The sequence below is a fragment of the Corythoichthys intestinalis genome, chromosome 22 (assembly GCF_030265065.1).
Source record: "Corythoichthys intestinalis isolate RoL2023-P3 chromosome 22, ASM3026506v1, whole genome shotgun sequence".
Taxonomy (NCBI): Eukaryota; Metazoa; Chordata; class Actinopteri; order Syngnathiformes; family Syngnathidae; genus Corythoichthys; species Corythoichthys intestinalis.
The window spans coordinates 34,671,915-34,699,810 of record NC_080416.1 but is presented as its reverse complement, the minus strand read 5'-3'; the positions used below and the strand labels follow the sequence as shown (position 1 = coordinate 34,699,810).

The 27,896-nt window shown below is 38.9% G+C and overlaps 2 protein-coding genes across 6 annotated transcripts; one reads left to right on the top strand and one right to left on the bottom strand.

Moving 5' to 3' along the window:
• Positions 1-241: 241 nt before the first annotated feature.
• umad1 (UBAP1-MVB12-associated (UMA) domain containing 1) lies at positions 242-24,073 on the bottom strand. 5 transcript variants are annotated; one of them, XM_057828481.1, is made up of 5 exons: positions 23,971-24,073; positions 21,693-21,781; positions 21,507-21,614; positions 11,076-11,161; positions 242-1,166 (listed from the first exon to the last, which is right to left on the bottom strand). In XM_057828481.1, exons 1-5 carry the CDS (start codon positions 24,021-24,023, stop codon positions 891-893), a joined length of 612 nt encoding a protein of 203 aa, XP_057684464.1. In that variant the 5' UTR covers positions 24,024-24,073; the 3' UTR covers positions 242-890. The 5 variants fall into 5 exon arrangements, with proteins under 5 accessions (XP_057684464.1, XP_057684465.1, XP_057684466.1 ...); XM_057828482.1 differs by lacking the exon at positions 23,971-24,073 and adding an exon at positions 22,180-22,197; XM_057828483.1 differs by lacking the exon at positions 23,971-24,073 and adding an exon at positions 21,997-22,170.
• rpa3 (replication protein A3) lies at positions 22,985-26,325 on the top strand. The gene is made up of 4 exons (XM_057828485.1): positions 22,985-23,164; positions 23,289-23,363; positions 25,878-25,989; positions 26,059-26,325. The coding sequence occupies exons 1-4, from the start codon at positions 23,066-23,068 to the stop codon at positions 26,139-26,141; spliced, it is 369 nt and encodes a 122-aa protein (XP_057684468.1). The 5' UTR covers positions 22,985-23,065; the 3' UTR covers positions 26,142-26,325.
• The last annotated feature ends 1,571 nt before the right edge of the window (positions 26,326-27,896 follow it).

Here is a 27,896-nt window from a genome sequence, read left to right as displayed (position 1 = left end):
TCAAATGTATTATGTAGAACAAAGAGGAAAAATGTAATGACTGTAATGTCATAGCGGAGTAAGAGTAGCATTTCTTCTTCATAAATCTACGTGGTAAAAATACTTTTAGAAGTACATAAGTACAAAGTTTACTCAAGTGAATGTAATGCGTAACTACCCACCTCTGATAATGATGCAGATTAATTTAAATAGCTCCAGTCACATCATATCAATATCTTAAAGGAGCACTACTGTGAGAAAAAAAGTTTCTTGTTTTATAATCAGAACCTTTATTTGATTTTTTTTTGTACTTACAACAGTACAGTTGTACAGTTAAGTCAGGAAGCTGTAATAAAATATTATTTGTGAAGGAGGTAGCCATTCATTTTGTCTTCAGTGTTACTTAGGGCACTTTCACATTAGACCGAGAGAACCAGGGTCCGATTGGAGAACTACCTCGCAACAACGCTTGCAAGTGACTTGTTGAAAAGGTTCAGTATACACACTGTGCCGACTGACAGCATTGCATTCACAAGGTAAGCAGGCTGCGCTTAAAGCAGACAAAGACCCACGATTTTTGAGCGGACCAGAGTTCGTTTGTTTGGTCCAAGTTCGGATTGCGCGTTCACATTTAGAAAACGAAGCGGACTAGCTGAGAAAAAGAAATCTGGTCCGTTTAAAAAGGACCAAACCGTGCTAGTGTGAAAGTGCACTGTAACATGCCAAAAACAACTCATTAAATTGTGACCGTAATTGCAAAAAAAGTGCCATTTATCCAGCCGGTTCAACAGACATTCCGTTGCTTCTCATACTGTTGTCATATTAGCATGACTAAAGATCAAAGATGCTGGATAATATGCAGTAGCAGCTGCAGTAAAGACCATTTTTTGCTTTCCAAAATCCGTTGAAAACTACTCCAAGTTATTTAGGACTGACTTTTCTAAAGTGAAGTCATATTGAAAACACATTAGCATAGAGTTGATGTCGTTTGACAGAAGTATATCTGGAATAAAAGGGATCCCTCTCTGCACGGCTCGGACTTGAGGTGCCAAAGTGAAGGGGATGTCACCAAGGAGGTCCGGGCCAGGCGAGGTAGCCTCCACTGCAAATGTCCTATCTCCCAGCTTCGTGAGTGATGGATCTGTAGATGAAATGCTTTCTGTCTGTTGAATGGGAGCTGGAATTGACTGGAAAAAGGACAAACAGAATTTGTGTTCACATTTTTTTTTTATGTTTTATTTTTTAGAAAATGTGTTTCTAAGAGTTGTTTTGCCACCCCATACTTTTTATTTTTCCTTGAGTGGATTTGTGAAGAAGAAAGAGATGCCAACAGTGGCTCAACCAGTTTCAACAATGAGACGTCGCAACCAATGTTCCCTCTTATTTTTCATGTGTCTGAGCAGGCACACAAGCTCCCTGAGCACACTGAGGACATCAGATGTGTACGCTGAGGCCACACACCAGTATTGCGCCTGATCAATACCTTGGATCATAGAAAGTTTTTTATAAACCGCTACATATTCCTTCATTTTGAATCCTTTGGTTTATAGTCCAGCGCATCTTATTTGTTGATTTATTTGTGTTAATAAGTTACACTTTATTTGACAGCGGTGTCCTAAGACCATCAAAATTATAACATGACACTGTCATTGGCGTTATTGAAAGCTTATGATACATGTCATTAAATGTCATCCAGCAAATTTTGTCACTAAATTTGTTTAATGTCCAGCTCAGGTCTTTTAAACCCATTCAAAAGTGAGATCATTTGCCAGATGACACTAAATGACATCCGTCATAAGCATTCATTCATGCTCACGACAGTGTCATGTAATAATTATCAAGGTCTTAGGATGCCGCTGTCAAATAAAATGCTACCGGTTAATATCTTTGGGTGTAGATATCCCATAATACAGTGAGTATAGCTGCGGCTAATAGTCCGGTGCGGCTTGTCTTTGAAGAAATACCATTTTTGTGTCAAATTTGGTGGGTGGTGGCTCAAAGTCAGGTGCGCCTTGTTGTTTGAATATTACGGTACATGGCTCATTAAATGAATCAAATTACAGCAGCAATTTTCATTATCGTAGTTTACTTTTAATATAATTGATTTGGCCCACTTAAAATAAAAAGACAGTGTTCAAAAGATGTGTACTGTGTTATATGTTAGAGTTCGGCTTAAACCATAGGAAGAGTCCTGCTTTGGCCTGGGTAAGGTCCAGTTGTGGCATAGGTGAGTAAATAAATAAAAAATTAAAAAAAAAACATAATGAACAACCACAATGGGAGTATATCAAACTCCCCCATTAAAACTATTCAAACAATATAGGGCTATACAAATAAAATTGAATTGAATAAGGACTCTCAAGATTCCTATTCTCTGTGCAGGTAGCTATACAGGACAGGTTTAAAAAAAAAAAAAAAAAAAAAAGAATCTCAGTCAGTATCACCGCTTGTTCTTCTATTTGCACATACTCCGACAGCCATTCCATCTTAAACAAACCACATTTCTTTTTTACTTTAGCTTGATGAGTTTAGTATCGCTGCCCGTTCCTTTCGCCATGATAAGGTGTTAGCATTTGCGTCTCTCTTTTTGATATTAGGCTTAAAGAGCATACGACACGAGAAAAAAAGTCTTAAATGGCATTATTATGTGAATTAGAATCATATTTTGAGACGATTCGACTATATACAACAATTTAGCAAAGCACAGATGACGAGAAATTAGTCTTTTAATCTGCCGGTTAGCCACGCCTACCATTATAGGGCTTCTGCGTCCCCAACAGGTGGATGACGTCAGCGGTAGACTGGGCTCATCGGTTTTACTATTCAGCCCATTGAGGGGGAATTATTCAGAACGAGGAAAACGCGACGAAGAGAGCCGCAAAATGTCATTCTTTCAGTCTCTCTACTCCAATATTTTTACAGGATATTCTTTTTATCCAAGTATTTTTCCCCAATAGCTATATAAATGGCTTGAGAAGGACCAGTCAGCCCGTCGAGGGGGAACTATTCACAACGAGGAAAACGCGACAAAGAGAGCGGCAAAATGTCATTGTTTCTGTCTCTTCAATATTTTTACAGGATATTCTTTTTATGCAAGTATTTTCCCCAATTGCTAAATAAATAGCATGGTCATGACAAATAACAGTCTTGTGCTGAATAGAATATGAAATAATAAAAATGCATTTATTCAGGACGACATGGCAAAATTACTCCATAATGGTCAAAACTGTCAACTTCACCTTTACTGTCGCACCTCCCGAACGATATTTTATGACACCTAAATCGGACATATGTCATTTCCCTTCCCCGGCTTCGGAGAATGTAAACAAACCAGAAGGCGTGACAGCTAGCCGACATGCTAACCATAACCGAGTGATGTTTCAAAGTCTTCGAAGCGGAAAATCACACATAACTATCCTAGATTATTTGACATGACGACCCGGTTGTCGATTGTCTTTGCGGATTGGCAAGCCGCCCGGCAGAGAGCAATTTACAGTTCGTTCCCCTGAGGAGGGTGGCTGGAGTTGTTGTGCAGCTAACGTGCTGCTGCTAATGAGCATTAGGAGAGCTTTTTACATGCCTATCAATGATCAAACGTAAGTAGTCCTTCATTTAAAGGAAGTTTGTAGTGTTTACTTTGAAATCGCTGTATTCGTATTTGACATAATACAAAACAAGATGTTTACTCACTTCCTCGTAAGTCCAATGGTCCCACAGTAAGTATCCACGGTGAATGGGAACCTTTTGAAACTCCAAAAAGGCGCATACGCCTCTTCCTCATACAGAATGATTTTTCTGCAACCGTTTGGCTGGCGTGATGCGAAAAATAAACGTATTAATCCGCAAAATCATCTGAATCCTTCGTCCTCATACACAACAGTACGCTGTATAGTGAAGAGGACGTCTTCTACCGTACACGTCACAGCGCCCTCCTCCTCAATGCAAGACCGAAGCCGGAAGTCACTCATTTTCATGGCGCGGGATTAAAAAAACTAAATAAAAATAGCGATCGCTTCCACACACATCCAAGCGGCCCATATCATTCAGGGACATAAAATACCGCGTGTATTATGAAATAAACATGCTTTTTCGTGTCACAGGCACTTTAATCTTCTAGTTGGCAGGGGTTTAGTTAGTTGGTGGAGTTGATTTCAACAAATTCCGTTCGTTTGAAAGTTATTTGTTAGTTTCAGGCCTCCGGAGTGGCTAAACTAGCGCGAGTCAATCGCACCATTATAGCATGCCAATAAAAAAATGATACAGAGCTACGAACAGATCCAACAGTCAAATAAATTCAAAACACAGATCATTGTTTCAAAACACCCATTTGGCCAAAATATTGTCACACTAAACTGCCGTAATTCATTTCATGCTGCAGGACTATTTTACGTAATACGACCCCAAAAGTGCTTCGGTCACTCGTTCTACCGCTGCAATTCAACGAAGGCGGGAAGTCGGACTTATCCCCCTCGGAGGGTACCAGTTGCGACCTTAAAGCATTCCAAGCCAATGTAAACAGCAAAGATGGCTGATCGCCACAAGTTGTTTTTTATTTTGGCCTTCAAAAGACATTTTGACCACCAGCAAACCTGACTTCTCATAAGCAATCAAATAGTGGAGGCGTACCAATGATATTTTTCCCAGATCAGACGTTGGAAACTCGGACTTCCCACCTTCCTCGAATGCAGCATCAGTCTGCTGAGTTAAATGACGGCTGGCAAGATGGCAAAATGTGCATTTAGAGGCTGTGGAAACATACAGACAGAAAGTTTCCACAAATTCCCTATGAAGAACGAGGAATGTGCATATGTTGTTTTTTATTGGCAGTCTATAATGGTGCCATTGACTCGCGCTACCTTAGCCACTCTGGAGCTCTGAAACTAACAAATAACTTGCAAACGAAATGGAATTTGTTGAAATCAACTCCACCAACTAATTAAACCACTGCTAACTCGAAGATTAAGCCTATTGTCAAAAATCCTGAACCTCCGCTTTAACTCGGTGCACTGTTGTCCGCTAGTTAACTTGCACGGCAAGTATGGGCATGCCACATATGGAGAGGGGTCTGGCTGCAGAGACTCTCTTGCACATTTGCGCAACAATGTCATTAGTATGATTGGCTGCCTAGCGTAAGTGAAGTAAACTGTATTGTATCATTGGCTAGACACCTGTTGCTCATTGAGTTACGGTAGGTTGCAAAATGGTTATAGAAATCATTTTGTTGGTTTAATTAACTAGATTATATCCGTTTTAAAATTAGATATCAATGAATACTGTAGCACTTGACAAAAATTGGCAGTGGAATGTTGCTCCAGTAAATCAGCACACTTCACTTTTAACTTTTCTCCACATCCACTCAAGTCATGCACTTCAAAACTTTATACAATCAAGTTGTAGCAAGCCACCAATGGGAGCGTTGCGTTGCCGTATCGAACGCACCATAGGAGTGTCGCGCTGACACATCACTGTGGTGTCGATAATAATCCTGGTGACGCTACAATACATTTCTATTCAATTTTATTTTGTGTGCTGCATAAATTTTCTTGTGCGCTAAGTGTGTGCAAGCAGTGCACGATTGCGCAGCTTCGATTATGATTCAGAGGCTACGATTCGATAATCAATCAATTGTTGATGCCCCCCCCCTTTTAATGTTTCATACATTAGTTCCAAATTGTTAAAAAAAAAACTCTCAGGCTTAAATAAACTACTATTTCACTATCAAGTTAACAGTTCAAAACAGTAAATAAAATACTCAAGTCCCCATTCTGTATCAGCAGCTTTAAACTACGTTCAATTAATAGAATGTTGTGTTTCAACCGTTAAAGTTGTTTAAAATTAGTCCCTTATTCCATAATTTTCCTTCTGTCTACTTTCGACATGTGAAAGTTTTAAAACTGTTTCATCATTTAAAGATAGATTCAAATCAAGATTTTGCCGATTCAGGAGTATTTTTGATAAAAAGTTAATTAGGTTCGCTACAACAGAGCCTTCCAGAGAAGTCTACTGTTTTAAGATGGCGGCTGTTTACTAACACCAGCATGTCTATCATTTCGCATCTAGTTCTCTATTCATGTTCTAACACCACCGTCATCTGTCATTTCGCATCTAGTTCTATATCTATGTGATATCTACCGTAGCATTATTTGGCCGTATGTTTGTACAACTAGCAACTGGGCGTTGTTTTGTGGCGGCTGTAGGCCGCAGCCAAACTTAGAAAAAATATCAAAATATAAATAAATATTTAAGTCAGGTATTATTGTTTTTTTTATCTAGTGCCATGAGTTGAACATTATATTTACTTTCGGTCCATTCTTCATTGTGTCTCAAAGACTGCGCTGACTGTGTTTTAGTTCCGCTTTACCTAGTATAATTAAATAATCGAAATATGGATGTTTGTGAATCGTTCTCGAAACTTACACGGCTGTATAGCGAATAATCTAAGAATCAGAAATTTCGCACGCCTCTAGTGGGAATTTGTCATGGGCTAACTGCACGTACACGCTAGATTATTTTCAATTGAATAGCTTAACCTTGTTGTTTTATAATAATGCAATAATGCAACCTAATTAAGATAAATTAGAAACTAAAACACAACAGAGGTCTCTAACAGCACAACAAACCTAATATAAAAAAACATTTAAAAAACAACTTTGACAATCACTAATGATTGTAAAACTAATCATCGGCCCCTATTCGATGATGCATAACCACTCACCAGCACCCCCTGCTGACACATTCCCATCATGTTTACATACTTTTATTTCTTTTCCAGATTATTTGCCTTGTTTTGAATGATTATTTACGGGTGGCATGGGGGGGGGTGTCACTGGAACTTAAATTCATTATCTCTTATGGAAGAAAATACATTCACAATACTAGCACACTCAAGTTACGAGCTTGGTCATAACAAGCTTGGGACAGCCACGGCAGCCGTGGCGCAGTTGGTGGCTCAACTTGTCCTGGGACCGATGAGTGAGCTGTTCGATTCCTGGCTACGACTGCCCACTGTTGAAGAGTCTTTGGGCAAGGCAATGAACACGAATTTGCCCCAATGGGTTGGCAGCAGCACCATATGTGTGTGTTAAAGGGTAACTGTGTGCTAATGTAAATCACTTTGAGCATGCTAACAGAGGTGGGTAGAGTAGCCAAAAATTTTACTCAAGTAAGGGTAGCGTTCCATCAAAATAATATTACTCAAGTAAGAGTAAAAGCAGTCATACAAAAATGTACTCAAGTACAAGTTAAAAAAAAAAAAAAAACTCAAATAACGGGTAACATTACTTAACATTAACATTAGTAACTTATTATTTTTATATATTAACTTATTATTTTTGTTTGATTTTTTTTTTTTTTTTTTTTTTTTTTAAACATTAGTATTTTTTTTTCTCTCAGCACAAACGTATCTATGTGAACTGCTGATATAATGATACTGTACAATAACCCATTACAAAACCAATTAAGCCAAAGAATTTTTTTAAAAAATCATTAAAGACAGAAAAAAAACAGTAATGAAGCATTATTCGTCCAAAGAGCATGAATGCCCTGCCCTCTAAGAAGTAAAATAGTTCCTAGTTTGAATAGTGAATACTGTAGTTCCTTCATAGTAACTATTATGAAATTAAAAGGATCATATCTCCGGTTCTCCGTGGTCAATCGGTGCTAAATAAAAACAGAGTTTTAAATCCGCCATTTCGATTCATGTTAAGGATAGTGCTCAAATACTGTCAAATACTTCATTCTGTACGGTGCTTTAAAGACTCGTGATTGAACAGGCTTGCGTGATCATAGAACGGCAAGCTTGCCTCTGATTGGTGTTATGGAGTCATGTGATTATTGTTGCAACGTCTCATTGGTGAAATTAGCAGTCCTACTCTTGGCAATAACATCGCTAGCAAAAAATAAATCTATAAAGTACAATAAACAGTAAAAATGTAACGACTCTTGTGTAGCCCAAAGTAGCGGAGTAAGAGTAGCGTTTTTTTCATCACAAATCTACTCAAGTAAAAGTAAAAAGTATGGCCAAGTAAAACCATAGACTTAATAATGATATTGACGGATTAGATTTGACCCTCAGTGCGCCACGCCTTCAAGTAGGGGGGCCATCCCACAATCCGCTTTAGTTATTCGCAGTAGGTCGCAGCGACACATGCAGCGATCCAACGCCAGATTCATGTTGAAAAAGTACGAAAGCTGTACTGCATACAAACAGGAAGGATTGTCTCAGAAGTGATTTGTTCGAGGATTCAAGGTAATTATATTTTTCGTACCATGCATGCATTGTGAAATGTGAAAAAAATCAATGGGAGAAATTAGCCGCTACAGCATTGGCATTACACTTTGACATATTTACATAAAATAAACGTTACCTGCACGTTTTTTATTTTTGCTTTTAACCAAGAATCTTTTACGTCCATATCTATAAAGAATTCAGGAATTTAAGCATTTATTCACAAGGATTTTCACCGGAAAAGTTCTGTTTACATATGGTGGCCGCCACATTGACTGACAGACTAGAATCATACTTTGACATATTTACGTAAAATAAATGCTAAGTGCACATTTTTTTTGGCTTTTAACCAAGAATCGAGACTGTTTTACGTCCATATCTATAAAGAATTCGGGGATTAAAGCATTTATTCACAAGAATTTTCAACGAAAAAAGTTCTTTGTCTGTGATTCCACTCGGTCAACTTTGACAGCCACGCCAACAACGCAGGTCCCCTATTAATCGGCCCAGCGCTCCGTGTCCCGTCAATATCATTATGAAGTCTATGGTAAAACTACTCTTAGAAGTACATTTTTCTCAAAAACTTACTCAAGTAAATGTAACAGAGTACATGTAACGCGTGACTACCCACCTCTGCATGGTAACCATGTAGATAAATGCGCTATATAAGTACTCTCCATTTACCATAACACCTGGTGTAAAGTTCTCTACCATTGGTGTTTACTTCCACTTCTGCTGTTTCCAGTACATTGCTGAGTAGTACGAAACGTTTTTCTTTTGATGATATACTTTCACAACTTGATTATCTTATTGCATTGAAACTAGAGATGTCCCGATCCAAAATTTTTGGATCGGATCGGACGCCGATACGGGCAAAAAAATGCGCATCGGTATCGGATCGGCAGACACGGAAAAATTCCGATCCAGACTTCCGATCCACTTTTTTTGAAAGTCCGGTCTTAGTTTTCCAGCGCACTGATTTACATAATCCATTCCAGTTTTTGCTTCGGTTTCACTAAAATACGGTCCGCATTTTACGGCACACCTTCAACACACTACATTACCGTCTCCCAATTTACTGAGAGACTTTATCGGTAAAAATGTCAGCTGTGTGGGATAATTTCACCTTAAAGGACGACCAAGGCGAAGAGGCAGAGTGCAACATATGCCACAATGAAGTCAAGCGTGGTGGTAAAGCTGTAAGAAGTTTTAATACAACCAAACTAATCAAGCATTTAGCGAAATACCACCACAAACAATATGAGGAGTATGTTAAAAAAAACGAAGACAAAAAGAAAGGTCCTACGCAACTAACACTGGCAGAAACTTACGTGACAAACTGGCACTCGACAGTCCCAAAGCCCAGGGAATAACAAGAGTCATTGCCGAAGAATTGATTCTGGATGACGAGCCATTATCTCTCGTGAGTAAGACGCACCATCCAACACTTAGAACCACGATACAACATGCCCAGCCGTCATTACATCCTTGAGCAATTCGGCCGTGGAAGATTCGAGAACGATTCACAAACATCCAAATTCCGATTATTGAAATATGTCAAGTAAAGCCGAACTAATACACAGCGCGGTCTTCGGGACGCAATGAGAAACGGTCTGCATTGCGTCGGGAGAGTAAACCTCATGCTTGTCATAGACCCGGGTAATGCCAATGCTTGACCCACGGCTTTAGCTCAACTCATGCCGCTGGATAAAAAACACAAGAATACCTGACTGCTGCTGACAGCCGCTACAAACTACGTCAACATTGTTTTACTGTAAATAATAGATATCATATTTGTATAGAACTAGATGCGAGATGACAGACTCGACGGCGCTAGCAACATTGAAGTATGGAAAACTACATGCGTTAGTAAACAGCCGCCATCTTAAAGCAGGAGACTTCCCTAGTAGGCTGTTGTGAACCTTCCAAGCGAACCTAATTAACATTTTATCTAAAATACTCCTAAATCGGCAAAATCTTGACTTGACTCTATCTTCAAAACAGTTTTAAAACTTTCACATGTCGAAAGTAGACAGAAGGGAAATTATGGAATAACGGGAGCAATTTTAACAACTTTAACAGTTGATTCGCAAAATTAAATGAATTGAATGCAGTTTAAAGCTGCTGATACAGAATGGGGACTTGAGTATTTTATTTACTGTTTTAAAATATTAACTTGATACTGAAATAGTCGTTTATTTAAACTTGACTTCATACTTTTATACAATTATTGTAACTAATGCACGAAACATTAAACGCATTTAATAGCTTTTGGTGGTTTGTGGGATTTTCCACTGAGGTTGTTTGTGTGTTTTGCTTTTTTAAGACAGTTTACAATAAGTTTACAATATTATTTGCACGTTTTACTGACTGACTATGCCATTTCTGTTTGTTATTTAAAATGTTTTGTGTTTGTCACTGAATAAACAGGTCAGTTACTTGTTACCAACCGTTGTGTGTTATTCAAACTCCCCTAATTCAGCTGGCTAGTTGTTATCAAGAGTACTAAAACCCTTTTCAAGTTCGAGTCTGACAACTAAGTAAGGAGGCTAAATAACTTTAAACTGTAACAATTGCTCAGATAGGCCGGTATCGGTATCGGATTGGAAGTGCAAAACAATATCGGTATCGGATCGGAAGTGCAAAAATCTGGATCGGGACATCCCTAATTGTAACCCTTAAAAAATATAACTGGAAATAATCTTATCATCTTAAAAAAACGATCTTTTTCGACACGATTCCGTTCCTGTAAAAATGATTGGATCGGGGACATCACTACTATTTTCTGTGTATTACCAAATTCGACACTTTGCATTATAATTTCACAAAAATCTCTTTTTAATTTGGCATAAAGTCACAAAATGCTCACCTTGGATGGCTGGACAACAACATTGGTTGAAGGTTGTCCGATGTTCATCAACTGCATCTTTTGCCTCTGCTCTTCAACTGTTTCTCCTGCAAAGAAACACGTCATTTGTTAAACCTAAACCATACATTCATTATGAATGATTTTTCTGAGCATTAACACAACCCTTTTCAATTTACACAATACATTTATCTTGGGTATCTGGGATTCTGGCACAAAGACATTTCCCTAAAATGAAGTTGTTACAACAAGCAACTCTTTGGGGGGGGGGGGGGGGGGGGGGTGATGACATTACAGACTGTAATTTGTAGTAGGTGTCAGTACTAGCTAGTAGTACTAACGTGCTACATTTACTTGAGTGATTTTTGGACAAAATTGTACTTCTAATAGTTTTACCATGCCATACTTTTTAAATTCACGTGAGTAGATTTGTGAAGAAGAAACACTACTCTTACTTCGCTACCTTGAGCGAGACTAGAGTTACATTTACTAGTGTTACATTTTTCCTCCTAATTGTACATATTAGAATTTTTATTTTTGCCAGAGAAGCCAATAGTGGCCCTAAAAATGAGATTATTTGACAAACGTCTACATTACTCGAAAGGATCATGGAAAACCGGAGATACGATCGTTTTCATTTCACGGTAGGTTATATGTTTTTCCACTACAGGGCAATCATGCTCTTTGGACAGGCAATGTTTCATTTTCTAGTCTTAATTCACAGGTTTTGTGTATTTATTTTGGCCTAATATAGTCACGTAATGGTTTCAGTAAAAGAATAACAGTTCAGAGAGATGACCTTGTGCTGAGAAAAATATATACCATTGTTTAAAAAAATAAATCACACTGTAAGCAGTTACTCACACTGTTACTCATGATTTGAGTATTCTTTTCATCGAATACATGAGTACATTTTTTGGATGACTAGTTTTATATTAGTAATATCATTTTGAAGTAAAGCTACTCTTACTTGAGAAAATTGGCTAATCTACCCACCTCTGGCAGTAGTGCTGGGTGGATAGGATTGTGTAACTCAGCTAGTTCGACTACAAAAACAAGATGGAATGCTATCTCTGCCTCGACGCTTCAGTCGCACAATATTCTTGGCAATTTCCCCCGCACTTTCATAGTCTGTGAAGAACTTCATTACAATATCTGAAATCAAGATTTGGACAAAACACTGTACTTGAATATTTATCATAAGCAGATGAGGGGAGTAACAAGTTACATTTACTCAGTCACATTTACTTGAGTAACTTTTTGAGAAAAATGTACTTCTAAGAGTAGTTTTACCATGCCATTCTTTTTACTTTTACTTGAATAGATTTGTGGAGAAGAAACGCGACTCTTACTCCGCTACTTTGGGCTACACTAGTCGTTACATTTTTCCCCTTTATTCTATTAATATAATTTGTACATAGACTTCATAATGATATTGACCGGTCAGATTCGACACATGCAGCGATCCAACACCGGATTTCTGTTGAAAAAGTATGAAAGCTGTACGGCATACAAACAGGAAGGATTGTCTCAGAAGTGATTTGTTCGAGGATTTAAGGTAATTATTATATTTTTCATTTTTTCACCAGAATTTTCAACGTAAAAAGCTCTTTATTGTAAGGCTGCCGCCACATTGTCTAACAGACTAGCATCATTCCTCGACATACAGTCGGGCAAATAAGTATTTAGTCAACCACTAATTGTGCAAGTTCTCCCACTTGAACATATTAGAGAGGCCTGTAATTGTCAACATGGGTAAACCTCTGCATGGGTAGACATGGGCAAACCATGAGAGACAGAATGTGGGGGGAAAAAAACTGAAAATCACATTGTTTGGTTTTTAAAGAATTTATTTGCAAATCATGGTGGAAAATAAGTATTTGGTTGATACCAAAAGTTCATCTCAATACTTTGCTATGTACCCTTTGTTGGCTAACGGAGGCTCCTCCATGCAGATCTCCTCTAGAGCAGTGATGTTTTGAGGCTGTCGTTAGGCAACACGGACTTTCAACTCCCTCCCCAGATTTTCTATGGGGTTGAGATCTGGAGACTGGCTAGGCCACTCCAGGACCTTGAAATGCATCTTACGAAGCCACTCCTTTGTTGCTCTGGCTGTGTATTTGGGATCATTGTCATGCTGAAAGACCCAGCCACGTCTCATCTTCAATGCCCTTGCTGATGGAAGGAGATTTTCACTCAAAATCTCTTGATACATGGCCTCATTCATTCTTTCCTTTACACATACAGTCGTCCTGGTCCATTTGAAGAAAAATAGCCCCTAAGCATGATGTTTCCACCCCCATGATTCACAGTGGGTATGGTGTTCTTCGGATGCAATTCAGCATTCTTTCTCCTCCAAACACGAGAACTTGTGTTTCTACCAAAAAGTTCTATTTTGGTTTCATCTGACCATAACACATTCTCCCAGTCCTCTTCTGGATCATCCAAATGCTCTCTAGCGAACCGCAGACGGGCCTGGACATGTACTTTCTTCAGCAGGGGGACAAGTCTGGCAGTGCAGGATTTGAGTCCGTGGCGGCGCATTGTGTTACTGATAGTAGCCTTTGTTACTGTGGTCCCAGCTCTCTGTAGGTCATTCACTAGGTCCTCCCGTGTTGTTCTGGGATTTTTGCTCACAGTTCTTGTTATCATTTTGACGACACGGGGTAAGCTCCAGATCGAGGAAGATTATCAGTGGTCTTGTATGTCTTCCATTTTCTAATAATTGCTCCCACAGTTGATTTCTTCACACCAAGCATTTTACCTATTACAGATTCAGTCTCCCCAGCCTGGTGCAGGTCTACAATTTTGTCTCTGGTGTCCTTCGACAGCTCTTTGGTCTTGGCCATAGTGGAGTTTGGAGTGTGACTGACTAAGATTGTGGACAGGTGTCTTTTATATCGATAATGAGTTAAAAACATTAATACAGGTAACGAGTGGAGCCTCGTTAGACCTCGTTACAAGAAGTTAACCTCTTTGAAAGCCAGAAATCTTGCTTGTTTGTGACCAAGTATTTATTTTCCACTCTAATTTGAAAATAAATTCTATAAAAAGCAAACTGTGATTTTCTGTTTTTTTCTTCACATTCTGTCTCTTATGGTTGAGGTTTACCCATGTTGACAATTACAGGCCTCTCTAATTTTTTCAAGTAGGACAACTTGTACAATTGGTGGTTGACTAAATACTTATTTGCCCCACTGTATTTACGTAAAATAAATGCTAACTGCACTTTTTTTTTAGCTTTTAACCAAGAATCGAGACTGTCTTAAGTCCATATATAGACCCTACTCACCAACGTCACAGAATGACGTGTCGCTGTATCCGGCCGCCATATTGTCCGTCTCTGTTTAGCCCTATTCTCAATGGTTTCAATTAGTCGTTCAGTTTATAGAGCAATTCATGGAAGCCCCGGTGCTTTCAGACGCTGTAAACTCATTGGATGCGTTGCATAAAAGGCGTTATGTGGAAAAGCTTCAGTCTATCCATTCGCCAGATCCATATTTGATGCCTAAATCGATATTTTTCGACCCGCTGTCTTCGCCCTCTCTGCCTGACATCTGCTACCCTGATATCTACAACTATCTTGTCCACACAAAATCAGCCTATTCTCACGAAAGTTTGAAAAACTTTAAGAGCAGCACTGTAAGCAACATTACCCTGTGTGATTTCTAAAATGGCGACAATCAAAAAAAAAAAAAAAAAAAAGTTGACTGTGATGGCCGACGCTTCAAGGATAGGTGGATATTGGACTATTTCTTCAATGAAACACGCAACAACTACAGGTATGTCTGCCTCATTTGCAAAGAGACAGTCGCTGTTTTCAAAGAGTTCGATGTGACGCGATAATGATATTACCGATCATGACACGCTGACATGTACGACAACATTACAGGGAAGATACGCAGCAAGAAATGAAAGCAACTTGAAGCTAGTTTATTTTTTCACAGCAGCAATATTTCACAAGAGTCCGAGTGTCGAAAGAGAAAGCCACAAAGACGAGACTGTTGAAATTATGAATTAAAAAAAAAAATAAAGCAAATGTGACAAACAGAAGGGCTTGCTAAAATTTGTTTAAATATATTGTTCTATGTAAATCAGCCAAGGTAGCCCCCCACATTTTTACCACACCAAATCTGGCCCCCTTTGTAAAAGGTTTGGACACACCTGTTTAACTGATGATCCCTAGACGAGGCCAGCTTCTTTCACTTGGTACCAGCTAAATATTATTCAAAATGTAATGATGGTGGAAGAAATAAGCATCTTGAATTTGAAACTGTATGTTGTCGGCGATTAGCCTCGCAATGATCTTAATTGTGGTTGTCAGCCCAAAACCCTCGAAATATATATTAAATGCATCTTACCAGATATAAAATGACTACTACATAATCCGTGGTAATCGTTTGGAGCCCAGTTTTCTCGTCGAATTACAGCAGTCCAACTCGCTCTCCTCTCCGGGTCTCTCGGAATAAGGTAGAACTTCAAGTCTCTCCGTCTATCTTCTCTGTTATTGCAACCAACCGCCACACACGCCTTCACCATTTTGATTATTAATGTTAACGAGCAGAAAAACACGCCATAATAGGAGGAATTTACGTAGCGGTAATGCATCAACCCGACGAGTAGACGGACAATATGGCGCGGAGGCGTGGTTGTGATGTCATGTGAGTAGGGTCTATATAAAGAATTCAGGGATTTAAGTTGCCTGGTACACCAGACTCACCGCTGTTCCAGCTATTGAGTCTGGCTACCATTCAGCGGATACAATTTCCAGGGCGGAGCAAGCCACAGCAAACAGACAGCGGAGTGGACCAATCAGCGACGGGCAGACGTGACGTTAGTAAAACGACGAGGGCAGGACGACGGACTTGCGCGCGGAAGTAAACATACGAGGAGAGTGGAGTTTATTCAACATGGCCAACGCGAGACGGACTGTTGTCAATGACTCGTGTCGATGTGTTTTTGGTAATTTAAAACTGATTTTACCGTGGATTGGAACATATTCTCGGATCCCTGTTCACCATCTGTGTTGTTGAGGAGACGACTTCCGACGCGCAAGAGTGACGTTGCTCGTTAAGAACACGTCACGCAAATAAACGAATCTGATTTGTCGATTGATTTTGTACCTGCTCGAGAGGCCTTTAATGGGATGGTTCCCAGACTATTTCTCTCAGTGTTTGAAAAATACAGGGAGAACAGTCTGGCTGTGCCAGGCAAGGATTTAAGCATTTAGTCACAAGAATTTTCACTGGGAAAACTGTTTACATATGGCGGCCGCCACATTGACTGACAGACTAGCATCGTACTACGACATTTACGTAAAATAAATGCCAATTGCACTGTTTAATTACGTGGCGTCTTTATTATCTATTTATTTAATTTCTAATGGTGCTTGACACGGAGAATGGAAATCTGAGTGTCCAATTGGTCTGAACAGTTTTAATGTATCACATGGTAGTATGACATTCTCCCATTATGATCATTTTACATGCCTCCTTTATTTGTAGAAAGCAGCGAACAGAAAGAGGTTGTGGGGGGACAGAAGAAATGAAAGAGAGAGGGGCAGAAGAAGTAAAAACAACAACGAGAAATACACTGAACGCCTACACTAGCTATGAATATGTTGGTGCTATCGTTAGCAAGTTGTATTTCCGGTTGACAACATGTGGGGCCTGATGACCAATGAAAAAAGCAAGAGGGGGAAGAGTCAGAAAGTTAATTGATTGGGAGGGGAGGAGTGTACACCAATTAGACATGTGAGGTGTAGAACCCAGCATTTGTGTGGATCCCTTGTGAGTGTGAGTATGTTGGCATCCTATTCTATGCTATCTGACAGCTAATCCTGACACTGAGTTTTTCTTCTTGAATGTGTCGAATTGCACCTAGTCATGCGTGAATCCCATCAGACATGTGATAGTACTGCAGACGAGTGGAAATGCTGCGCGGGAGCCGCCCCAAGGCCACGGCCCTTCCCCAGCCGATCATTGGGGGGGGCGCGCCGGCACAGCCCAGCAAGGCGGCCGCTATCATCCACTCGGGATCCAGGGTGGTGCCCCAGGCCATCCGCGCCCCCATCAACCGGCCTTCAAAGATGGGATGAGTGGACGCGCCACCACGCCCCACACCCACCACCACCCCTGTCCGCCCATCCGGCCCACGAGCCACTGCCGCATTCCCCCAACCGGCACGGCACATTGCGTGACTCCCAACGGCCCAGAAAGCCCAGGGCAGGTCAGGATCCCCACCCAGAGCAGGCGTTACCCAGCCGACCGAGGGAGGATTTTGATTTTAAAAATGGCTAAACATGGTGTCGAAGGTTTGTGCTGTTAAAGTTTTCGTTTCTGATGCTATTGTTTTTGAGATAATAATTGAGTGATGATGTCATACAGCCCCAAAAACGGTGCCATTCCTTTATGCTGACTTTATGCTCGTTTGTGCAATAAAATTTTTCGTGTGAGCTGCTATCGTTTGAGATATTAAGATATTATTTTTGATTGATGACGTCAATCGCAGCACCTCCGTTGCAGCTGACGAAGTGTACCAACTTTCTCAAAAATACAGGGGTGTCCCAACAACTACCACAAACGAATAGCACCCCATACTGCAGTAAATGGGGGGGCTGTGAGTCACGTCATCATTTGAAATTAATGGCTCAATATCTGAGCAGAGTACTTACTTACTGTTCATTGGTCACTCCCTGCTAATTTGGGGGCAATTCCAGGTCACTTCCTGTTGATTTTGTTTCACAGTTGCTTAAGCAGTTACTTCAATGCCTCATTTAGCATAACACACAAACAAAACCTAAAAAATGTATTATTACGTCTTTGGGGTGGTAGAGTAAGACTTTCCCAAAAATGTATCAAATGTTCTTGGTATTGAAAGAGTTGATAAGCTGCCATTGAAAGAATTGGGGGCGGGGGGAGAGAATCACTGGTTTTGTTTTGAAGATGTGATTTTGAAGATGCAAGGCTGCTAAGGCCGGTGTTGTACCGAAATCTGCGATCCGTCAGAATCTGTGACGAAGGAGGGCGATGTTGCCGACAGCAAGGCTGACAGCAACGACGAAGAGGAAACGAAGAAGAACACTTACGCTAACGGCGTGAACTGCTACGTAAACGAGGCTCGCTACAAGTTGCGAGGCTTATTTTCCCTATTATTAACGTCGTGACATTCGATCATGACATCATTACTAAGAAAATGCTTTAAAAGTTTTGGATATTTCATGTAAATTTTTGACATTGTGAAATAGTCCGCTGTAATAAATTGCTATTATTCTTCATCATGATGAGGTTATTATGTAAATGTCCCATTAAATAAATTACATAAAATGTATGGCTTTTGATGTTGTGAAAATGTGCGCTTTTCTAAATTACAGTGCCTTGCAAAAGTATTCGGCCCCCTTGAATCTTGCAACCTTTCGCCACATTTCAGGCTTCAAACATAAAGATATGAAATTTAATTTTTTTGTCAAGAATCAACAACAAGTGGGACACAATCGTGAAGTGGAACAACATTTATTGGATAATTTAAACTTTTTTAACAAATAAAAAACTGAAAAGTGGGGCGTGCAATATTATTCGGCCCCTTTACTTTCAGTGCAGCAAACTCACTCCAGAAGTTCAGTGAGGATCTCTGAATGATCCAATGTTGTCCTAAATGACCGATGATGATAAATAGAATCCACCTGTGTGTAATCAAGTCTCCGTATAAATGCACCTGGTCTGTGATAGTCTCAGGGTTCTGTTTAAAGTGCAGAGAGCGTTATGAAAACCAAGGAACACACCAGGCAGGTCCGAGATACTGTTGTGGAGAAGTTTAAAGCCGGATTTGGATACAAAAAGATTTCCCAAGCTTTAAACATCTCAAGGAGCACTGTGCAAGCCATCATATTGAAATGGAAGGAGCATCAGACCACTGCAAATCTACCAAGACCCGGCCGTCCTTCCAAACTTTCTTCTCAAACAAGGAGAAAACTGATCAGAGATGCAGCCAAGAGGCCCATGATCACTCTGGATGAACTGCAGAGATCTACAGCTGAGGTGGGAGAGTCTGTCCATAGGACAACAATCAGTCGTACACTGCACAAATCTGGCCTTTATGGAAGAGTGGCAAGAAGAAAGCCATTTCTCAAAGATATCCATAAAAAGTCTCGTTTAAAGTTTGCCACAAGCCACCTGGGAGACACACCAAACATGTGGAAGAAGGTGCTCTGGTCAGATGAAACCAAAATTGAACTTTTTGGCCAGAATGCAAAACGATATGTTTGGCGTAAAAGCAACACAGCTCATCACCCTGAACACACCATCCCCACTGTCAAACATGGTGGTGGCAGCATCATGGTTTGGGCCTGCTTTTCTTCAGCAGGGACAGGGAAGATGGTTAAAATTGACGGGAAGATGGATGCAGCCAAATACAGGAACATTCTGGAAGAAAACCTGTTGGTATCTGCCCAAGACCTGAGACTGGGACGGAGATTTATCTTCCAATAGGACAATGATCCAAAACATAAAGCCAAATCTACAATGGAATGGTTCAAAAATAAACGTATCCAGGTGTTAGAATGGCCAAGTCAAAGTCCAGACCTGAATCCAATCGAGAATCTGTGGAAAGAGCTGAAGACTGCTGTTCACACTCTCCATCCAACCTCACTGAGCTCGAGCTGTTTTGCAAGGAAGAATGGGCAAGAATGTCAGTTTCTCGATTTGCAAAACTAATAGAAACATACCCCAAGCGACTTGCAGCTGTAATTGGAGCAAAAGGTGGCGCTACAAAGTATTAACGCAAGGGGGCCGAATAATATTGCACGCCCCACTTTTCAGTTTTTTATTTGTTAAAAAGTTTAAATTATCCAATAAATTTTGTTCCACTTCACGATTGTGTCCCACTTGTTGTTGATTCTTGACAAAAAAATAAAATTTTATATCTTTATGTTTGAAGCCTGAAATGTGGCGAAAGGTTGCAAGGTTCAAGGGGGCCGAATACTTTTGCAAGGCACTGTAGGTACTGTATTGTATTTGTGAAATTATGGAATTGTCCGCTCTTATAAATTACTTTCATTCTTTTAACTTATGACTCTTCCACACATGCACTCACAGTTTTAAATGCATAAGGATAATGATATAAATATATGCAGTAGTCTGTGATTGATCTCGCTGTATTTTCCTTATGCTGTTGCCCAGCCCATCAAAGACAAATCCTTACTAATCTGACATTATTTTACCGTCATCTGAATATATAATACCTCACAAAGACCTCCAGAAACTATATTTTTATTGTCACAACCTCTGGTAGGTGCAGACGTGGCTGTCAGAAATTGTGATCCTCCCTATTGTGTCGAAAATGAAGTCACCACTAAGGCTGTCTGCTGATTTTCTGACCCCCCCCCCCCCCCCCCATACTACATCTCCTCTCAATTGGACCCCAGAGTTTGTACATTTTGTCATCACTAAACATCACAGGAGGATCACAATTTCTGATAGGTGCAGATGTGGCTAACAGAAATTGTCAGCATCAGAAAATGTGATCCTCCTGTATTGTGTCTAAAATCAGTCAAGTCACCCTTAAGGCTCTTTGCTGATCTAATGATAGTGATATTTAGTGATGACAAAATGTACAAACTCTGGGGGTCCAATTGAGAGGAGATGTAGTAATGGGGGGGGGGGGGGGGGGTCAGAAAATCAGCAAAGAGCCTTAGTGGTGACTTCATTTTAGACACAATAGGGAGGATCACAATTTCTGATAGGTGCAGATGTGGTTTACAGAAATTCTCAGCATCAGAAAATGTGATCCTCCTGTATTGTGTATAAAATCAGTCAAGTCACCCTTAAAGCTCTTTGCTGATCTAATGACAGACCCCACTTCATTCAAATGACAGTAAGGGAATGTCAAATAAGTAAGGAATTGCCTTCGATGGGCTGGGAAATAGCATAAGTAAAATACAGCGAAATCACACACTAACTACCGCATTTACATTTATATCATTCATTGTCCTTATACATCGAAAATTGTGTATGCGTGAGCGTGTGAGGAAGAGTAATAAATTCATAATGCAATTTATAGGTGCGGATAATTTCATAATCTCAGAAATACAATACAGCAATGTAATTTATTAGAACACACATTTTCACAACGTCAAAAGTCATACAATAAATGTAAATACATTGAAGAGGATATTTACACAATAACCTCGTCAGGAAGAATAAGAAGAAAAATCGCAATTTATTGCAGCTTACTATTTCACAATATCAAAAGTAATCTATTCAAGCAGAAATTTTCGAAACATCAAAAATTCATAATATACTGTATGATATAGCTACTGTATGTGATTTTTTGAAGCAGACATTTTCCAAATGTCAGCGTCATGATTAAATATCATGACGTTTATTCGGTGAAAGGGAAAATAAGCCTCGGCAACTGCGAGTGAATAGCCTCACTTACGTAGCAAATGGCTGTTTACGCCGTTAGCGTAAGTGGCCTTCTTCGATTCCTCATCTTCGTTGCTGTCGGCCTTGCTTTTGGCAACATCGCCCTCCTTCGTCACAGATTCTGACGGATCGCAGATTTCGGTACAACACCGGGAATATGTAACATTTTAATTTTTTCAAAAACCAAGAGGTGTCTTACCAATGATGACAAAGCCTCCATCCGCTTCCCTCTCCGTTGTTGACTTCTTTGAGACTTTACGTGAACCCAAGAATGAGAACATGGTCGCTCTGTATAGATTTAAAAAAAAAAAAAAAAAAGTTTGGTGTAAAATGTACCACAGCACAATACATATTGGTTTCAAAGTACAATACCATACTGCCCAATAGCACTCGGCCCCAATAGTCACAAACATGGAAAATGAATGAATGTTTCAATGGCGTATCTAAACGACGTAAATTAGACCAACGGTTATTGATACGTCCAGCATTATCCCGCAACGTACTTTGACTTTAAAAGTACACATGTCGGCCTAGCGAATCAACAATTGGTTCAAAACTTATCATATTTAAATGACGTCAAAAATGTTTAACTCTTCCCAAGGATCATTTTGAAAGAGTTAATTTCGAAGACATAAAAGACAAAATACAAACAAATATCCGATCACAATTCATTTGCCCAAAATTACCGTGTTGTTGTGACCTCTCTGTTTTAGTGTCCGTGTAGAAACATTTACTAGCATGAGTTCCAGTGCTTGCGAGTGCGTAATATCGTTTGAATATGTTTATTTTATATTTATTGTATTACTTTGTATTTTTGAGGAGGCGCGGGGGGGGGGGGGGGGCACAATACAGAATACAAAAATTACAAATCAACCAGTTCACATGACAGAAAACGTAGGTACATTAAATCACTTGAAAGCGTTACAATATTGAAACGAAGACTGTATATATTGTCTTCAATATTTCTGAATGAGCTTCAAGTACAGATTTGCATATTTTGTTCGCTATTATATTTAGAGACTTGAATAAAATTTCAACTTCAATTAAGAATAATTTAATATTTGGGGCTGAATTTAGATTTGTGGACATGACATTTTCCCAACAACATATAAAGATTAATCTTTGTAAATATATATATTTTAATATATTTTGGATTCAAATTCAGATCTTTTGTTTGGTTACTTTTACACATCATATACTTCTTAAATTCAATCCAAAATCTAGCAGCAATGGGGCAACCGTAAAACAAATGAGTGGCATTTTGATACTCAGCCTTATAAAATAAATAAATAATAAAATACATTTGTTGTCAACGTCCCTAAAACGTGCTAGGTAAACATTACGTGGGTATTTATTTCCTCCGGAGTTTAATGTTCAACGGACAACGGATATGTCGTACAGGGCTATTTGGGTATGTTGAATTATATTCATAAAGTTTGCCGTGTGGTGCATTCTTACGTAAAGGGCAAGCTCTCCTCCCGCGCGGCTCACAGTATGACTTAAAGTAAGGAATCAATGTTTTCGCGCTAAAACGTAGTTTGTTGGTTGTCAGTTTTGCATGCGACAGTCAAGATGTCGACCATCCTGGATCTTCCGAAGCCCCGAATTAATTTTTCTATGTTGGGGCGATATATCAACAAACCCGTCTGTTTTGTTGGGCGTGTTGAGAAGGTGACTAACGTGATGCAGAACACTTATTTAGGGGGTTTAGTAAACGCTTGTAAGTGTACTCTTACTAAAGCTTGTTAAGTCAATGATCTGATGATGTGTTTCTCCTTATTCTTTTGTTCGCTAGGTACACCCAACTGGAAAATCGTTTACGGTCGTGGATGGAGAGGGACAATGTGTATCTGTCGAATTGAATGACCCTGTGAGTATTTTATATTCTCGCTCTGCCTGCAACAGATCGTCAACATTTTTACCTCTTGTTATCTAAACATCATATAACAAGAGGTCAAATGATGACTATATGGCCTCACAATTGTATATGTGATATGACAATATTGATATGAGGCTAACAGTCCAGACATTTAAAAAAAAAAAAAAAAAAAAAAGCTAAGAACTATGAAATTACGCGTGTCAACGATAAAAAAGGGACACAAACCACAACTATTCCTCCAGCATGGTTAGGAATGTTCACAATCTATTTGCAGCACCAGGACCTTTAATTCACTTTACAAGACATACTCACGTCATCATTGAAGGATCAGACGCATGAACCGGGAAACGCAGAACTGGAAATAAAAGCACGAGCAGTTTCCAAAATAAAAGTGCCGCTCTAAATTGTAAGTAAATTAATTAAACTGTTTAACGACTTGAAGAATTCTTCACAGAAAGAATACATATACAAGTAGTCCCCGGGTTACAAACGAGTTCCGTTCCTACGATGGCAACATAACCCAAATTTTCTCGTAAATCGAAATTAACCCGTTAAGTACCCCTAAATCTCAAAATAACAATCCAAAAAAATGTAGTACATGTCACATTGCTGTCCTGGCCAAGACGTTGAGGCGAAGTCCGAGCTAGACATAGCTCCGAAATGACGATGCCAGACATCTGACTTTATTCAGCTGCTGATGACATCGACACTTGCAGAATGAAACTAAAATAAAAATGAAATTAAATCAGTTTAATCTTCAATAACAGCAATTTAAACTTACGTTTATAACTAGCTGCTAATACAACAAAAACAAGCCACACAAACGATAAGCATGTATCAGTTAGCATCTGCACGTCATCAAAAACAATCACATAAACTCGCTCCAAGTAGTCGACCACAATTGAAAACCTACAATAAACAGTACAGAAGGTTTTATGTACAAGTGTTGGGTCCGTGTACCTTTCGGTTATTCGTTTTTCCTTCTAGTTTTGGAAAACAACGGAAAACGAGCCCAATTCTGTTTTTTTTTTGTTTGTTTGTTTGTTTTTATATGTTTAACAAAAAACATATGAATTGTCTCCCGTTTCCCGATTAAACACTGGAAATTCAATAACGGAAAAGGAGCCTTGATCAGTGCTTCAAATATCAGTTTATTGAACTGGAGTGGAAAAACAAAATACCCCTAATATTTGTATTCCACCAAGTTCACTTTTGCAATGAGCCATGACCCGGAAGACGATGTTCTTCTTCTTTTTAGTATTATGCGGCTCCAGGAGGGTCTTGTTTACTTATAAGAAGAAAAAGAAGAATGTCTGCCGGGCGATGGATCATTTTGAAAGCGAATTTGATGGAATAAAAATATTGTTTACCGTTCTTGAATTACCACTTTTTAATCAGGAAACGGGAGACAATTCATTTCCTGTTTTTTGTTAACGCATATATAAACAAAAAATGGATTGGACTTGTTTTCAGTTCAGTTTGCTGACATACTGACACGTGAGCAGCATGGATATTAGTTAGCTCTGATTAGTTCAAAGGCGCAGGTTTTCTGGGACAGCAAAAAAAGAATAAGCTTGTTGAATTAATGCAATGCAACGGAAAATTGATCAGATCTTTTAAGAGAAAGGAAAGAGTTGAAGAGACCTATTTTATTTTCTCTGATGGGGAGGTTCAGAACATCTTCCATGTTAACCCTATAATGCCTGACCCCAGAAATATTGAACAGAAAATTCGGATATTTTCAATTTGAAAGCTTTATGTGGTCCTAAAACCTAATAAAAAAAATGTGAACTTTTTTTTTTTGTGTGTGTGTGTGTATATATTTATATATTCTCTAATTTGTATCATCATACATTAAGCATTACATGCTGTTCTCGTGGTAAAACAAATACTGTATAACTAAAGTGAGATTGAACATAATAAGGTTTTAAACAAAAATTTTTTTACTGCAATGAGGTTCAGAATGGCTTGTCTCAAATGGCATTTGGCAATGTAGTTAATGTGCACTTTGGACTTTTTTTGTTGTTGTTAATTTACCTATTTTAGGCAACTTATTTATTTCCTTATAATATGAAAAGTTGTGTTTGCGTTCTCTTCAAAATATATTCTATTTCGCTGTGCATAATGTAAGTCATTTGTATTTATTTTTGTTAATGTATCTTACTATTTTGCACATCATTGAAAAAATACAATTTGGAATGAGAATCAGTTTCTCATGTATACCTTGTTACAGTAAGTGTAATGCAGTAGCCTAATGCATTATTAAAACCTGTCATGTTTTATTTTGTATTATAGATATAACTGCCAAAAGCTGTTTTCTTTGCCTTTCTGTGGTTTTAGGAGGGTTGATCTAATTCTTGCCACTTTCACCCCCGATTTTAACATGTTTTAGAAACCCAAATTGATCTTCAAAATTTTTCATACATAGAAGCTGAATTTGGTTTACTTTTTTGTCACTTGCAGTTGACCATTTACGGTGCACATTGTCTTTTTTTTTTCTTTTAGCTTGGAGAAGAACTGTCTGGAATTGTGGAGGTCATTGGAATGGTGTCAAATAAAGGAGCTCTAATGGCCACCACATTCAGCATGCTCAGAGATGAAAAAGGCATTCCGTTTGGTAGGTCATCTTGTACGAATGTGTCAGATGATCTGATTTAAAATGATATTTTGTCAATGTGACCCACAGACCTGGAACTCTACAATGAAGCTATAAAACTCATCCACGATTTCCCCCAGCACTACCCTTTTGAAGTGGCTTCAAGTGGATGAGCTTGTAATCTGTTTTTTGTTAAAAAAAAAAAAAATCTGGTTTGTTGTAGGTTTAAAAAGTTTGTTTAATGCGGAAAATATTTCTAATTAAAACTTTATACATTTAGATATTACCCCGACTCCATTTTAATTCATGATTTATATATGCACTGTGGTCTGAATTATTATGCAAATTTGATTTAAGAGTATAAAGAGTATATCAAAAGAAATATATTTTTTCCATTAAACTCATGAGTGGCAATGTGTTTCCCATACTCTTCAGATCATTGACATCAATCTCGGACATGTGATAAATGTTTTCCCAAGTAAGCCCAATTAAAGGAAAACTGCTTAAAAGTGATGTTCCACAATATTAGGTAGGATACAGTTTTCAAGCTAGCAAGCTAGTACAGTACCTTGCTGTATGAAAAAACTGCCTATTTCCAAAAAAATATGTGACCATTGAACTGTCCTGTAGTCACATGTTAATATTAGGGGTGTGACAAAATGTGGTCTGGCGTGGTTCAGTGGAAGAGTAGTCCTTCCCCAACCCAGAAGTGTTGGGTTCAATTTTCCACCCTAATGAACTAGTCTAAGTATGCTTGAGCAAGATAATGAACCCCGTGTTGCTCCTGGTTCTTCGTCACCAGCAGTGTTTTTAATCTTACTTCAAAAACATAATTAATTACAGTTACGAATTGCTTCTCCCAAAAAGTAATTGAGTTAGTAACTCAGTTACCTGAATGTAAGAGTAATTAGTTTCCTGGCAAAGTAACGAGTGTTACTTTTCATGTTTTTATTTCCCATATTCCTAAACAAAAAAAAACAGGTCACACTATGTGAAGTTTTAAGTGGTTTTGGGACAATTGGCCATAGCCCAATTCTTTACCCTAAACTTAACTACACACAGGGTTAACGACACGGGGGTATTGGGGATATTGCGAACACTAGATAGTAACCTTTGCTATATTTGGAAGTCATTTAATGTGAATCAACTGTTGTTAAAATTGCTCCCGTTATTGCATTAGTTCCCTTCAGTCTACTTTCGACATGTGAAAGTTTAAAAACTGTTTCATCATTTAAAGATAGATTAAAGACAAGATTTTGCCGATTTAGGAGTATTTTAGATTTTTTTAAAAAGTTAGTTTCGCTAAGAAGGTTCTCTACAACCAAGCCTTCCTGAGAAGTCTACTGATTTGAGATGGCGGCTGTTTACTAACGCCGCCATGTCTGTCATTTTGCATCTAGCTTTGTATACATGTGATATCTACCGTAGCATCATCTGGGCGTAGTTTATAGGCTACAGTCAGGTATTATTGAAGCCACCTAGCATTGTGTTTGCAACGGTGTAACAACTCCTTTGCCTCCTCCCCGCTCTGCTCTCTCGTCTCCGTGAGTCTGTGTCTCTTAGACTCTTCTCGCGTCATTCAACCAACGTAGTAACGCACACCTCTACATCCTCAGTTACAGTAACGGCGTTGCAAAGATGAGAAAAGTAATTAATTAGATAACTCACTACTTGAAATTTTTTTTTACCGTTAGTAACACCGTTATACTCTCATGCCGTTATACTCTTGACGCTGTTATCAACAACACTGGTCAGTGGATGCGTATTAGGGTGGTCCACTACCATAGGGAGAAAATTAAAAGTATGAATTTCTTTGCTCCCTGGGTTGATTCTGTTTCCATTTAGGTAGAAAACAATGTGTGTAAAGTTTGAAGTCAATCAAATAATATTTAGGGGTGGCTCAAGGTCCCGATCTATCAGGCACCTGG